This window comes from Oryx dammah, unplaced genomic scaffold (assembly GCF_014754425.2).
Source record: "Oryx dammah isolate SB20612 unplaced genomic scaffold, SCBI_Odam_1.1 HiC_scaffold_11, whole genome shotgun sequence".
In the NCBI taxonomy this organism is placed as follows: domain Eukaryota; kingdom Metazoa; phylum Chordata; class Mammalia; order Artiodactyla; family Bovidae; genus Oryx; species Oryx dammah.
Window position 1 is genome coordinate 37,908,192 of NW_024070195.1, and position 14,543 is coordinate 37,922,734.

General features: G+C 44.2%; 1 protein-coding gene across 2 annotated transcripts in view; it reads right to left on the reverse strand.

The window, feature by feature from the left end:
* Window positions 1-4,242: 4,242 nt before the first annotated feature.
* Window positions 4,243-14,543, reverse strand: part of DNAH8 (dynein axonemal heavy chain 8) — a 313,398-nt gene continuing 303,097 nt past the window's right edge. For both annotated transcript variants that reach the window (XM_040249771.1, XM_040249772.1), the window contains exons 88-89: window positions 6,691-6,812; window positions 4,243-4,663 (exon numbers count right to left, since the gene is read on the reverse strand). In XM_040249771.1, coding sequence (XP_040105705.1) covers window positions 4,376-4,663; window positions 6,691-6,812 — 410 coding nt within the window. In that variant the 3' untranslated portion in view covers window positions 4,243-4,375. The remainder of the gene's footprint in view (window positions 4,664-6,690; window positions 6,813-14,543) is intronic.

Sequence of the window (14,543 nt, forward strand, 5' to 3'; positions counted from 1 at the left end):
GCCCTTCTGTCATATTCCCAACACAGCCCCTGCAACATGACCTCCTTCCCCATCATTGGTCTACACTGGCCAGTCAAGTTGGGCCACGTGCTGTTCTTTCCTTCTGCACTCACTCAACACTTGTTGGGGTGCCCCAAAGCCAGACTCTGCTTTCAATAAGCCTGGGACATAAGGAGGAGACATACATACATGTTATTAATTCCCAGGGTGAAAACTGCTAAATTCAGCTGCAATCCACGTGCAGAAAGAGCAATAAATCCTACCTGAGGGAGTGCATGGGGTCATGGAAATCCTCATAGAACATGAAGAAAGGATCAAGTGGTTCTGGGAGAGCTTTTCTTTGCAGCTTTATTGAGGTGTAATTGAAATACAATAAACTGAACACGTTCGAAGAATGCAATTTGGCACATTTTAACATGTCTGAAATCACCACAGTCAAGAGAATCAACACATCTGTCACCCCCAAAGTCTTCCTCCTGCTCCTTTGCAGTCTTTTTCTCCTTGCCTGTCCTCCAACTCCTCACCGCAGATAACCACTGTTCTGTTGTAGCTACTGATTAGTTTGCTTTTTCTAGAATTTTGTATATAAATGGAACTATACGTTATGCATCTTTTGCCTGGCTTTTTTTCACTCAGCATAATTATTCTAAGGTTCATTCAAGTCTGTTCATTAATGGCTTGTTTCGTGTTACTACTGAGCAGTATTCCGTAAAATGGGTGTGCCTTAGTTGGTTTATCCATCCAGTTGTGGTGGAATCGAGTTGTTTCCAGTTGTGGGCTATACAAATGAAGTTTCTATGAGAATTCATGGGTGAGCCTTTGTAGGCACCATGCTTTTATTCCTCTTGGGTAAATGTTCAGGAGTGGAGTGCCTGGATCATATATTCAACTTTTAAGAAACCATCCACTTGTTTTCCAAAGCGGTTGTACTATTTTATTACTATATTGCCTCTGGCAATATGTGAAAGTTCCAGCTGTTCTATATGGGAAAGTTTTCCTTGATAAGAGAAACAACATGAGGATGAAAATATTTCATGTTTCCTCAACACGAAATAGTCTGAATAGCAGAATGCATTGAGCAAGTTGAGTGACAGGGTCGGGGACAGACAGAAATTTTACTTTAGGTCAGCTCGTGGAGAGCTTTGGTATTTGGAGTATATGTTGCAGAAGATGGAAGTGTTTCAAAGGCTCTTAAGGAGGACTTTACACAGTCTGGTCCCCGTCTCTGGACATTCCATGGTTTCCCATCTTTATTCTGTTCTTTCCCTCACACCGTTCCCTTCCTTAGAATGCACCCATCTACTATCTTGGTACCATCTGTGACCAAGACCCAAATGAAATGCCACCTTGTCTTCAAGTTCATCCCTCGCCCTGAGTTTAACCATTTCTTTGCACTTCACCCATGGTCCTGAGGCACATTCACACTACAGGTGAGTCTCGTGTTCACCTGAGGTCTTTGATGAAAGACAGTGGGGCCTGTTCATGCAACATCACCCTCAAGACCAGTTCTTTTCACAATATATTTCGGGCCACTTCTCTTTCAGTCTTATTTTTATGCAAAGTCCAAACTAAAAGAACATTTTAAATCAACAAAGGCATAAATCCTGTGGCACATTTTGCTGAGACCAAAATGAGACTATGTGGACTGACTCTAAGGAGGAACTAAAAATTACTTATTCTCTCTTTCGGCTTCAGCCAGCTTAACCATCTAGTCCTTGGTCCTCTGCTCTTTTATGCTCACCAGGTCTCCCTTACTCAAGTGTGGCAAATTATATAATTAGTAAAAGAGCAACAATTTTTCTGAGAAAATGGTTATGTGCTTATTCAAGTTCAATGGCTCAAAACATCTAAGGAAAGCAGTAAGCGAGCCCAGAGAAGGCCAGCTGACCTGGGCCCCAGCCAGCTCTGTGCAATAGGGAGAGTGGTGGGGTGCTGACCATGAGCAAGACTAGTTTTGGGGGCACCACTTGGAAGCCAGGTGTCCGTTCCTGAGGAAGCCTCGGCACCCATCTCTCTCTCCTCGGGGTTGACACAGAACAAAATAATCTGCAACAGTGGAGAATTCCCAGGAAATGCTACGTGTGTGGCTTTAAACAGTCTGATCCATGATCTTTGCTAGATTCACACCCTTCCCATCTCTTTCCCAAATTTTTCATAGGACATTCAAGTCAGTAGAAAACACTGGACTGGGAAGTCCCTGGTGGTCCAGAGGTTAAGAATCCGCCTTGAGGGCTTCCCTGGCGGCTCAGTGGTAATCTGCCTGCAATGCAGGAGATGCAGGTTTGATCCCTGACCGAGGAAGATCCCACGTGGGAGCAACTAAGCCTGTGCGCCTTAGAGCCCATGCTCAGCAACAAGAGAGCCCACGGTAGTGAGAAGCCCAATCACTGCAACTAGAGAAGAACCCGCACAGCAACAAAGACCCAACATGCCCAAAATAAATAAATAAGTAGAATCCACCTTGCAATGCAGGGCACGCGGGTTTGACTCCTGGTGGGCGAACTAAGATCCCACGTGCAGAGGGGCAACTAGACCCGTGTGCCGCAACTACTGAGCCCATGTGCCCAGCAACAGACGCCACACGATGCAAGGAAGATCCCGCGTGCTGCAGCTAGGACCCACAGCTGCCAGATAAATAAATGTGTATATATTTTTCAAAAGAAAAGAAAACATTGAATCTAATTGTTATTCTCTGAAAGCATTCCATGACATCCAGGGGGTTAGACAATGTGACTTGCTTCAGTAATTCCGGCAACTGAATGGGAAATGAATAAAATGTGCCTTATTTGAGAACCTGTAGTTTGGCCTGCTACGATGCGTTTTGCCTCTGCTCTGCTCACCCAGACAGAGTGGTTGCTTCCAGATGCTCGTCAGGTCAGTCTTTCCAGAGTTTGCTATCTTTTTAGTGTGACTACAGGCTGAGGGAAGAGCCCAAACACTTGGGGCTCACTTACTTGATTTTTTAAGAAACAGTCCTGGAAAGTGCTATGACTTTGACATCGAATCAGGATCAAGAGCACACCAGACGCCATGGCTAGAATACACTGCACCCTATAATGCGCTTTCTACTGTTGGAAAGTACACAAGACCAGGGGTCTCTAACCTTTTTGGCACCAGGCACCAGTTTCGTGGAAGACGATTTTTCTACAGATGGAGGGTGGGATGGTTTAGGGATGATTCAAGTGCATTACATTTATTGTGTACTTTATTTCTCTTATTATTATATTGGTTCCACTTTAGGACATCAGGCATCAGATCCCCAGAGGTTGGGGACCCCTGCTCTAGACTATGGTGGAATTTCTTCTGGGTTCTTCTCTAGACAGCTTACCTGGGCTCTTTCTTGGCCATCTCTGATCAGAGTGACACAGGGATGAGAGGGGAACAAGGCAACTTGAAACATCCCTCTCCTTCAGAACAGAGGAGGAAGCTTGAGGATTTAGCTGGGGGCAGGCAAGAGGATTCTAGATGGGAAGACTGGGAAGACCATAGAGACACTTCTTCATTAGCCAGAAGCTGCCTGAATGTTCAATATAAGACCCCATCTGTTTTGTTAAATTGACAATTTCCTTTAGCAGGAAATAAAGGTTCATATCGAGTTTCAGACTAGCTACGGAGTAAGAAATAGCTCCACTTTTTAAAGACTTTGCTGTTTAAAGCATTCAGCATGTAACCTAATTTCATTTGATGGAGTTTGTTTTTTCCTTCTACATTTGCTGCCTAGAAATGTGTGCTTCATTATCTCCTGTGGAGTTGGAGTTGGGAGGGGAGAGCTCTCTGGGCCTCAAATGCACTTAAAAATAATACTGAATAAAATTAAATTGCAAGGGCAGCCATCCCAGTGGATTTTCTGTCTCAAATATTTCACACCACCAGCTATAACTCCCAAGGGGGTACTGAGTGGACCCCTCCAGTTCCCACTTCACAAACATGGAGAGAAGACCAAATGCAAAAGAAAACATACTTGCATAAACTCAGGCTTGGGTCAATGTTATTCAAAGGAAAGGTGGGTTTTATTTGAGAGAGACGATTGCCTCTACTAGACTCTTTTTGGGGATGCAACAAATCAATACTTTTAGTTTTTAAAAATTCAAATCTTCCAAAGTATTCAAACATGAAAATAGGACTTTATCTAAAAAATAATTATAAATAGAATATGACTGCCTGGAATAAAAAAAACCTTTACTTTTGAAATGTCTTTCAAAATACTGATATGTATGAGAGAAAACACACATATAAAAGTGATTGTAAGATATCAACTTTTTAATTTAGAAAGAGTAATCAAGCAATTATCAGGGAGAACGACATGCCTCCCTGAGTCTCTCGACAGCACTGACTGACCACGTGGCTCCAGGGCCCTCAGCAGGTGGAAAGGAACTTACTTGATGTCACACAGAAGGGCCACACCTCTCAGGATCCAGTGATCTGGGGAGAGGACTGTTCGCAAATATACCACAGTGATGAAGGTCAAGTCAGTCCGCCTGGGCTTCTTGTAAATGGGACACACGTACAACTTGGGGTCCTTGGGTGCTGTGGAATTGATGGCAAAGATGTGCAACACGGGCAGCTGTGTGAAGAGCACCTTGGGGGTGGATTCTGTGAGCTTCCCATTCCGTCTGTCCCAGGCTGCTCCGTCCATGTACAGCCCATAAATGTATACGCCTTCCTGGAAGAGCCAAGCAGAAGATAACAGGAAGTTTTGAAAAGTTACCTGCTGTGAGATGGGCACCCAATGCTTTAATGAAGGTCATCAGTTTGGAAAGAGGATGCACTGCAATCTTAAAATGCTACCCAAAGAAGAAAACACCAGTGGATGCATTCCTTGGTGAAATACTGAGCCCACTGTTCCTCTGTGGCATAGCTGGAGGCTGTGGTCTTCCCTGGTAGCTCAGCTTGTAAAGACCCTGCCTGCAAATGCAGGAGATCCCAGTTCAATCCCTGGGTTGGGAAGATCCTCTGGAGGAAGGTATGGCAACCCACTCCAGTATTCTTGCCTGGAGAATCCCATGGACAGAGGAGCCTGGCGGGCTGCAGTCCACGGGGCTGGAAGGAGTAAGACATGACTGAGAGCATGACTTAGTCAGACATGACTAAGCACAATACAGCACATGAGTGCTATAGAAATGCTTTTATTACTGGTGATTTGAGCCTGGGGGTGACCAGCCTGGGACCAAAGACTCAGCCAGCAGCGCCAGATTGCCTCTGCTGCAAACAAAAGTCTCTGACAAGGGTGTTCTGAGTTGGTGCGTGGTCCTGCGGGAGTACCCAGGACAGGATTCAGAGCTGGGTGCCACTTGGGATCTCAGCCTGCACTGAGCAAGCCAACAGGCGGTTCTAACTTCATCTGAGCGCCCCCAGAGGTCAGACATGCAGAGCAAGAGCGGAAGTGATGGGCAGGGCGGGGGAGAATCGGTCCAAGAGTGGCTGACCTCATCCCGTATCTGTCTTTCACACAGTAGGACTTACCCTTGAGGGCCTCACCAGTAAACCAGGAGACCACACACACACACACACACACACACAGAGAAGAAAATGTAAAAGACATGACTTGAACATCAACACACGCTTGTTAGAGGGGCTGCCTAATGAACAGCACTGACTGAGGCCAAGTGCGGTGACTGCAAGTGAAAGGTCACCGTGGGCTGGAGTGCTCGGGGGGGCTTGTGGAGGAGAGAGCCTTGGAGGGGGCACTACACTTGGGAACACAGAGGAGAGAGGGTGGGCATCAACAGAGGCAGGATCGTCAGGAAAGTCCAAGCATTTTATTTAGCAGCAGGGTCAATGGTTATAAAATAAGTTAGGGCTTAACGGCGGAAGACTGTCGATACCAGACTGAAGAGCTTGAACTTTATCTTGTAGGCAGTAGGAAGCCATAGAACATGTGCTCAGTAAGAAAAAGGTCTAAAGGGAATCATGGGGGAGACTCCAACAATCACGTAAGCTCATAAGATACACTTATGTAGAAGATGGTGACCATTTTTCCATTTCCAGTGAGGACTGGGTAAGAGAAAGGAAATCTATATTATAATAAAAGAGAGGGAGGTTAGCTGCAAAGTGTTTTCTAAAATCCCCCCTGTGGGCTAAGAGTATAAGAGCCATACCTCTTGAACCAAAATCTGAAGTACATGATTTGACAGTAAAACCACGGGCAATCCCAGAAAATTAGCATGTTAGATACCATCATTAAATCTGTGGCATGGTATGGTGTGTGCACCAGGTCCGACTCTTTGCGACACCATGGATGATAGCCCACCAAGCTCTTCTGTCCATGGACTTTTCCAGGCAAGTTGTCCTTCCACCCAGGGTCCTGCAGCTAAGAAGGGACATGACTGGAACTGGCCCCAGAGCTCAGGACTGCCAATCCTGTTAGTTTCTACTGCCCTTAACCCTCATTAATTCTGTGAGTGCCCCACAGTAATGGATGGAGACGTGTAGACAGTCCTTTTGAGCACACACAAATGTAACTTGTAATTACAAAGAATGCAGTCTGGGGACTTCCTGGTGTTTATCATTCATTCCCATTCTGGCAAATGCAGGAGGAGCTGGCATTGAGGTCTCCTGGATACAACCAAGGAAACTCTCACTGCAAAGCCAGAGGACCTGATGGAGATGCTCATAGGTCCATGTTCAGCAGAACTTGAACTTGGAGCCCCAGCTCCAGAAGTGGCCCTGCTCTTGCCCAGTGGCACCTACCACAGGGGGTGATGTGACCTCCTCCTTGGTCTGCCGCAGAACTTCGTTGTGGATAGTCACAGAGTCCAGGGCCCAGCCTTTGTGGGCACGGGTCACTTCTTGCCTCATTGCAGTCAGGAAGCCTTAGAAAAGGAGAAAGAAATGATCGTGATGCCTTGGTGCAGACAAGTAACAAGTAACAAGACGGGGAATTGTGTAGGTATCTGCTTATCCATCGCCGAAGTGTACCCATCGAGAGGAGCTGACATCAAACCTCAGAAGGGATGTTTCTTTCAATGTTTTGTTTCAATCAACTAAATACGTCTTGCCAGCAGACAGCCGGAAAACAGCACCGTCTCTGCCTCAGACAAGGTCGCGGTTTGAAATTCCCCTGGGATTTCAACTAGTCTAGTCTTCTAAGGGCTGTAACCCAGTGCTAGCGTACAGTCTCTGTTTGAAAATCCAGTATCAAGGAATAATATTGGAATGGTAAAATATTCTGAGAACAGCATTCCAATTAAAACTGGAATCAAACCATTATCAAGCGTCTATTTGCTCTAATGGAATAATTTCATTTAGTCTAGGAAATAAGGCGTAATGCCAAAATAGAAAGCCTGACTTTCAATTTGATCAAACAAAGCAATCACACCGGAAAGGAACGCTCCATGTTTTAATGTGCATAATACAGTTATTTTAAGACAATACATGGTTCTGTATATTGTGGCCTTTCTTTAAACGTAACATTTGCAAATCATTGCCATGCAATTCAATTAGAGAAGTCTCTCTTGGAGAGTAGCATTTCATATTTTAAAACTATACCTTAAACTTCAAAATGGACTTCAAAATCTTAGGATACTTTCAGCTCAGTTCAGTTCAGTTCAGTCGCTCAGTCGTGTCCGACTCTTTGTGACCCCATGAATCGCAGCACGCCAGGCCTCCCTGTCCATCACCAACTCCCGGAGTTTACCCAAACTCATGTCCCCTGTCACCTATATATTACATTTTGGCCTCCATGTTAATACTGGAAATCATGAGGCCCTTTATTCACAATCACAAGTAAATTTTGGAAGTGTGTGTCCCTATTATTCCTAGATACATGAACTGTGAGAATGTTAATGCACAAACCAACACGAAAGTGGTAATATTTTATCAGGTTTGAATGGGAGTGGAAAGAAGAGGGAAAGTTACAAGGCATAAAGGCAGGCAGTGAGTTAATAACACCTGTTAGAATTAGAAAGAAAGAATAGGAACTCTCCTGGTGGTCCAGTGGCTAAGACTCTGTGCTTTCAGTGCAAGGGACCCAGGTTCAAGCCCTCATCAGAGAACTAGATCCCACATGCCACAGCTAGGAGTTCACATGCTGCAACTAAAGATCTTGCATGCAGCCATGACCTGGCACAGCCAAATGAATAAGTATTTTTTTTTTAATAAATAAACAGTGAAAAAGTCAAGTTCTCTCCCTTTTCAAGTCCCTCCCTCATTATTGCTAGACACTTGGGGAGGTACTCATTCATTCATTCATTTGCTAAGTCCCTTAGAAGTGGCCACCATATACCAGGTATGCTAGAGGTGAGATGCCCACAGTGATGAAGAGGCCATCCATGGACCCTGAGTTCAAGGCACTCAGTTTGCAGGGAAAGTGGATAGAAGCAGGATATACACCTTGATGTCATTGTAAGTAAAGAGGTGAGAACAGAGTGGACCACTCAAGAAGACAGCTCAGGGATGGCTGAATTGAGAAGATGAAGTCAAAGACTATTGAAAATAAGAGTTTTCCAGGTGGGATAATTCCAGTTAAGGGAACAGCATGTGCACAGGCACAGAAGTCTAGGCCTACAGGTGAGGCAATAATGGCAGATGAGGTTAGAACAAAGGCAGAGGCAGGGTTTTGCAGGGTCAGACTTTGGACCTGGTGACTTTGTGAATGGTGGGAAGCCACTGATTATCTGAAGCAGGCAAATAATTTAGTTGTATTTGCATCTTATAAAGTTTACTCAGAGCTCTCACTAAAAGCAGGATTTAGGAAACTCAAGAACCCCTGCATTAATCCAAAAGAAAAGTTGGTCAGTCAACCAGAGGACCTAATTGAAGGTCTTTTTTTTTTTTTAGGTCCACTGGGAGGCATGCGGAACTTCCCTGACCAGGGATTGAACCCATGCCCTTTGCAGTGGAAATGTATAATCATCACCACTGGACCACCAGAGAAGTCCTATAAGTGATTCTTATAAAGTTAACGTTTCTTGAAACTAAGAGTGCCTAGTAGGAAAGGAAGGTTTTATGATGTAAAGTGTTAAATACAGGGAGTAGGAAACACGGTAGACGTTTGCCTGCAGCAGTTGCTGGTCAAGACCCTTCTGCAGTCTACAGGCGGAGTCACTTGAGATGGTCTGATCAAGTATGTGACTACATCAACTTCCACTTTAAATACGGGGGATCCCATCTTTTTTAGTAGTCAACATGTCGTGTGTTTGGTAGTCAGGTGTATGCCATGCCATGACAACTTGCTTTAGCTGTGTCCGGCCCTGCAACCCCGTGGACTGTAGCCCACCAGGCTCCTCTGCCCATGGGATTCTCCAGGCAAGAATACTGGAGTGGGTTGCCACACCATCCTAGGGGAATCTTCCTGATCCAGGGATCAAACCCGGGTCTTTTATGTTTCCTGCATTGGCAAGCAGGTTCTTTATCACTTGCACCACCTGCGAAGCCCAGTCAGGTATATATGACCACAGTAATAAAATCCAATCCTCCATTCTAAGTGACTCCATGAAAATGTCATCTTCATCACTCAACTTTAAGCTTGCATCCAAGTAGAATACTCAGAATTAAATTGACCCTATTTTATGATATTTTAAAATTCATCATTGATCTATGAATCTACAAAGTCATAATGCATAAGGCATGAATAATGACTAACTATCCATCTGCATTAGTTGAAAAACTGGATTTTTCTATAATATTCTAAGTTCCAAATTGCAAATTTGACCTCACTTGCTATGGCACTCAGAACAACGTAGCGGATGCCAGGTGAGGGGGTGAGAGAGATCCTTTCTTATGTAACACACCCAAGACAAGGACCTCAGTTGACGGTGGAGTGTTCTGAAAAAGTTCCTTTATGGTTAAGGAGATACCACCTTCTCTCATCTCCCTGCTGGGGAATACGCATGATATTGTCTGGCTGACTTCAACAGTAAGCCTCCTAATGTTTAGGAAGCACTCTTGGTTATGCCAGGAGATGAAATCTAGAATGCATATTACCTTGAGCTATTAAGAAAGGAAAATGTTCAATAAATAATTTGAGGCCTGAGAGCAGAGGGTAGGAAATCATTCCATGGCTCATTCCCACTCAGAACATGGAGAAGATACATATTTTTTTTTCAAGTTTTGATAGCTTTTTTTGGGCCTCTTAAAAAGAAGAACATGATCTTGCAGAATTCAAACTGAATTGCAAATCCACTGAATTGCTCTTTATTGAATTTTAAAAATGAATGATCATCTTTCTTATAGACTGATATCAAGTCTAATGAAATCAAAACCTCTTGTTTTCTGAAACCTATATAATTTTAAAAGACTATTGATATATTTTTCTTTATAAAGGCTTGAGAAGTAGTACTTTTGTCTTGGCACTAATTTAATTTTAATAATTCTTAAGCCGAATTTCAATCATCAGTGGTGGGAAAAGTGATTCAGGCATTCATGTATTTGACTCAGAAGTGAGAAACAAAAAGTTGGGGAAAGTCCTTAACAAAAATAATCTATTTTTATTGAGATTTAACTACCCACATAAAAATGGGTTTTGATTTAACCATTCAAACATCTGAGTGTCATGTGGGCTAACTGAGGTGCTTTAAATTTTCTTTGCCTTTCTAACTCATGCAGTATAATGAATTGTTAAAACACTCGTCAAGCTTGTTCTTTTGCAAAATGTACTTTTAAGCTTGGATTATACTCTGGAAACTCAGGCCTAAAATAACATTTGTTATGTTTTAATTCCTGTAATAGTCATGATCTAACATTTCAGCAAACAAACTACTGTTGTTTGACCTGTGCAATCAGTTGGCTTGAAGGAAGCTGTAGAAGGCTTTCGGTATCAATTCAAACAAGGTCTTGGAAGCGACAGAATAAATAACTAATCAGGAATGCTATTGTTGTTGTTCAGTCACTAAGTCACATCCAATTCTTTGCAACCCCAAGGACTGCAGCATGCCAGGCTCCTCTGTTCTCTACTATCTCCCAGAGTTTTCTTAGATTCATGTCCATTGAGTTGGTAACACTATCTAACCTCTGCTGCCTTCTCCTTTTGCCCCCAATCTTTCCAGCATCAGGGTCTTTTCCAGTGAGTTGGCTCTTTGCATCAGGTGGCCAAAGTATTGGAGCGTCAGCTTCAGCATTAGTCCTTCCAATGAGTATTCAGGGTTGATTTCCTTTAGGATTGACTGGTTTGGTCTCCTGGCTGTCCAAGGGACTCTCAAGAGTCTTCTCCAACACCACAGTTCAAAAGCATCAATTCCTCTGTGCTCAGCTTTCTTTATAGTCCAACTCTCACATCCATACATGACTACTGGAAAAACCATAGCTTTGACTATACAGACCTTTGTCAGCAGAATGATATCTCTGCTTTCTATCTCTGCTTTTCTGTCCAGGTTTGTCATGTCTTTGCTCCTATCAAGGACAAGTGTCTTTTAATTTCATGGCTTGCAGTCACCATCCATAGTGATTCTGGAACCCAAGAAAATAAAATCTGTTACTGCTTCCACTTTTCCCCCTTCTGTTTGCCATGAAGTGATGGGAACACATGTCATCAAACCAACTTTTTCACTCTCTTCTTCCACCCTCATCAGGAGGCTCTTCAGTTTGTCTTCCCTTTCTGCCATTAGAGTGGTAACATTTGTGTATCTGAGGCTGTTGATATTTCTCCCCACAATCTTGATTCCAGCTTGTGATTCATCCAGCCCAGCATTTTGCATGATGTACTCTGCATAGACGTTAAATAACCAGGGTGATAATATACAGCCTTGACGTACTCCTTTCCCAATTTTGAATCAGTCCGGTTCCATGTCCGGTTCAAACTGTTGCTCCTTGACCCGCATATAGGATTATCAAGAGACAGGTAAGGTGGTATGGTACTCCCGTCTCTTTAAGAATTTTCCACAGTTTGTTGTGATGTACACAGTCAAAGGCTTTAGCATAACCAAGGAAGCAGAAATAGATATTTTTCTGAAATTCTCTTGCTTTCTCTATGAATGTTGGTAATTTGATCTCTGGGTCCTCTGCTTTTTCTAAACCCAGCTTGTATATCTGGAAGTTCTTGGTTCACATACTGCTGAAGCCTAGCTTGAAGAATTTTGAGCATAACCTTGCTAGTGTGTGAAATAAGCACCATCAGGAAGGTTCTTCTCTATTTCACAAGGAGTTGGTTGGTATTCTGTAATGATGATCCTATAGGCAATGCTTTCTTTCCTTTAATAAATGAACCAGTCCTTAGGTAATGAGCCTTTGGTTGTTCAGTATTTCCTGTCTTGGCAGTTACTAAGCCTCCCATGAGCATTTTGAAAGATGAGCAGAAATGATGTTCCTGCCATAAGATTATGACAGGCAGTTTTTTCCCCAAAATGAGAAGCGAATGCAGTTCATTGGTAAGTTAAATAAAAGGTCAGAAATCATTAAGCAAAGATGACGATGATTCACCCAGTTGAATAAAAATGCCTCAGGCACCTTTCCTGATGCTTTGTTCAATGCTGTAAGGTAGGGATCTTAATCTTGGCTGAAAATTTGAAATATCTGGGAAGACTTTGAAATTTCCAATTCCCTGGTCATAGCCCAGATAAGTTAAATCAGAATCTCTAGAAGTGGGACCAGGCTTCAGTACTGTTTTAAGGCAGGGTTTCTCAAAGTTCACAGTTAACGCCAAGGGAAAGATGGCTTATTAAAATGCTGGTTCTGATTCAGTAGGGAGGTTGAGAGTAGGTCCTGAAGATTTTCATTTCTATCAAGTTCCCAGGTGATGTTGCTGCTGCTGGCTGCTGGCCCACATACTGAGTAGCAATGGTCTAAGGCCCAGGTTCCTCACATCTTAGAATGACCAAAAGATATTTTAAGACTGATTATATAGACTCTAATGAACTCATCCCTAGAGGTTCTGAAGTCACTTGTTTGGGCCCCAGGGATTAGCATGTATTAAAACCTCCCCACGTGATTCTACTCTGCGGGCAGGATTGAGAACCTCTGCTCTGTAAAAAATATCTGTGTGACAGGCCAATAAGAGATCACAGACGCATATTTGTTTGCAGAACAAATTTGGCAAGTGGGAAGAGACATGCCCTATGATACAAGCAAAATATGAGGAAGGCTGTCGGTAATGCAAGCTGAGTCTTCCCAGAGTCCCCCGATATGCATATATTTTCTGAAATGCTGTTAATCCAGGACACAGAGTATAAGCCGGAGCACTGGGGCTAATTCTCTTGGCCAGTTTGGGATCTGCTAACCCCGCTGGGTCTCACATGCCAAAATGTAATTCTGTAACTGCTGTACCTTCCCTGCCCCTTCTCTGCTACCCCATGCTTCCTCTCCCTTCACCCAACCTTACACCTCTCTGCTCCTTCCCCAACCTTTACACTGTTCCCACTGGAGTGGGTCTGTTCTTCTTGCCCTTCCTGGAGGCTGGCTCAACCCTGAAGACCCTGTCCTCCCCAACTGCCCCTCCACACTGGATAAGAATCTCTGCTGCTTGGACAATCACCCTCCATCCACACGCCCCTCCCCTCACTGTCCCTGCCAAGTGCCCACTGGTCCCCATTCACGGAGCCTCCTGCTGCCTTCTGGGTCTCTTCAGTATCCCACTCAGCATCCTGACCTCTCAGTTCCAAAGACCTGGTCCTCAACTCCACCCACCTTTTCTTCACTTCTTCCCCTATTTGGAGCAGACCCATCTTTTTCATCACTCACCCAGCAGAACTCCATTGCTAAACAAGTCCTGGTGTCCTTCTTCTTAAACCCATTCCAGGCTGCTGAGCAAACTGAGACCAGCACACAGTTGCCACCATGGTTTAGCCACCACTAGCCTTGATGGGATTGTCAAAGCCATCTAGCAATCCTTTCCTCCTTAGCTCTTTCTCGAACTTCTGCTACTCTTCTTAAATCTCTCCTCTAACACCCTGCTCCTGAGATCACTTTGCCTCCTTACAGGGAAAAATAGAAAGCATCAGATGGAAGTTCTCTTAACTTCTTGCCACCATACCAGCAAACTCATTGGCATCTACGCTCATTCTTTCCTTGTTACCTTGTTACAGTGGGTGGGGTATCCCTCCTCCCGCCTGGAGTGCATCCCTCCACTTGGGGGACCACTCCTTCTGCTTCTTTCATCCCCCTTGTGGTATCTTTGTTCTCTCTCTCCTGGCTTCTTCTCACCAGTATTTGAATAGGCTCAAGCTTGTCCTACCATTAAAAGAAGGAAGAAAATGTTTTCTTCTTATAACTGCTCCTCCAACTCCCTTCTTCTCTTTCAAGTCCAATTTCTCGAGGGAATTTTCCATGCTCTCCACCCTCAGTCTCTGTCTCCCCATTTTCTGGCCTCTCACTCACCCTGAAATCTGACTCCTCCACCTCCTACCCACTCCACTGAGACTTCTCTTGCCTGCAGTCTCCTGGTTGATAAGGCTATCTGGCCATCTGGGGTCCTACCTTACTTGACCTTTGGCAGTATCTGTTACTCCCTCTTCCCACACCCCCCATCTTCCACCGCACTATGCATTCCTGGTTCCCCTCTTTCAAGCTGTTAGGATGTGAGGGACTATTCACAAGAGTCAGGGTGATCTGGAGGGTGGGCATGTACAGGCAAATGGAGCCGCATCCTGGTGAGGATGGTTTAGTGGGGAGAT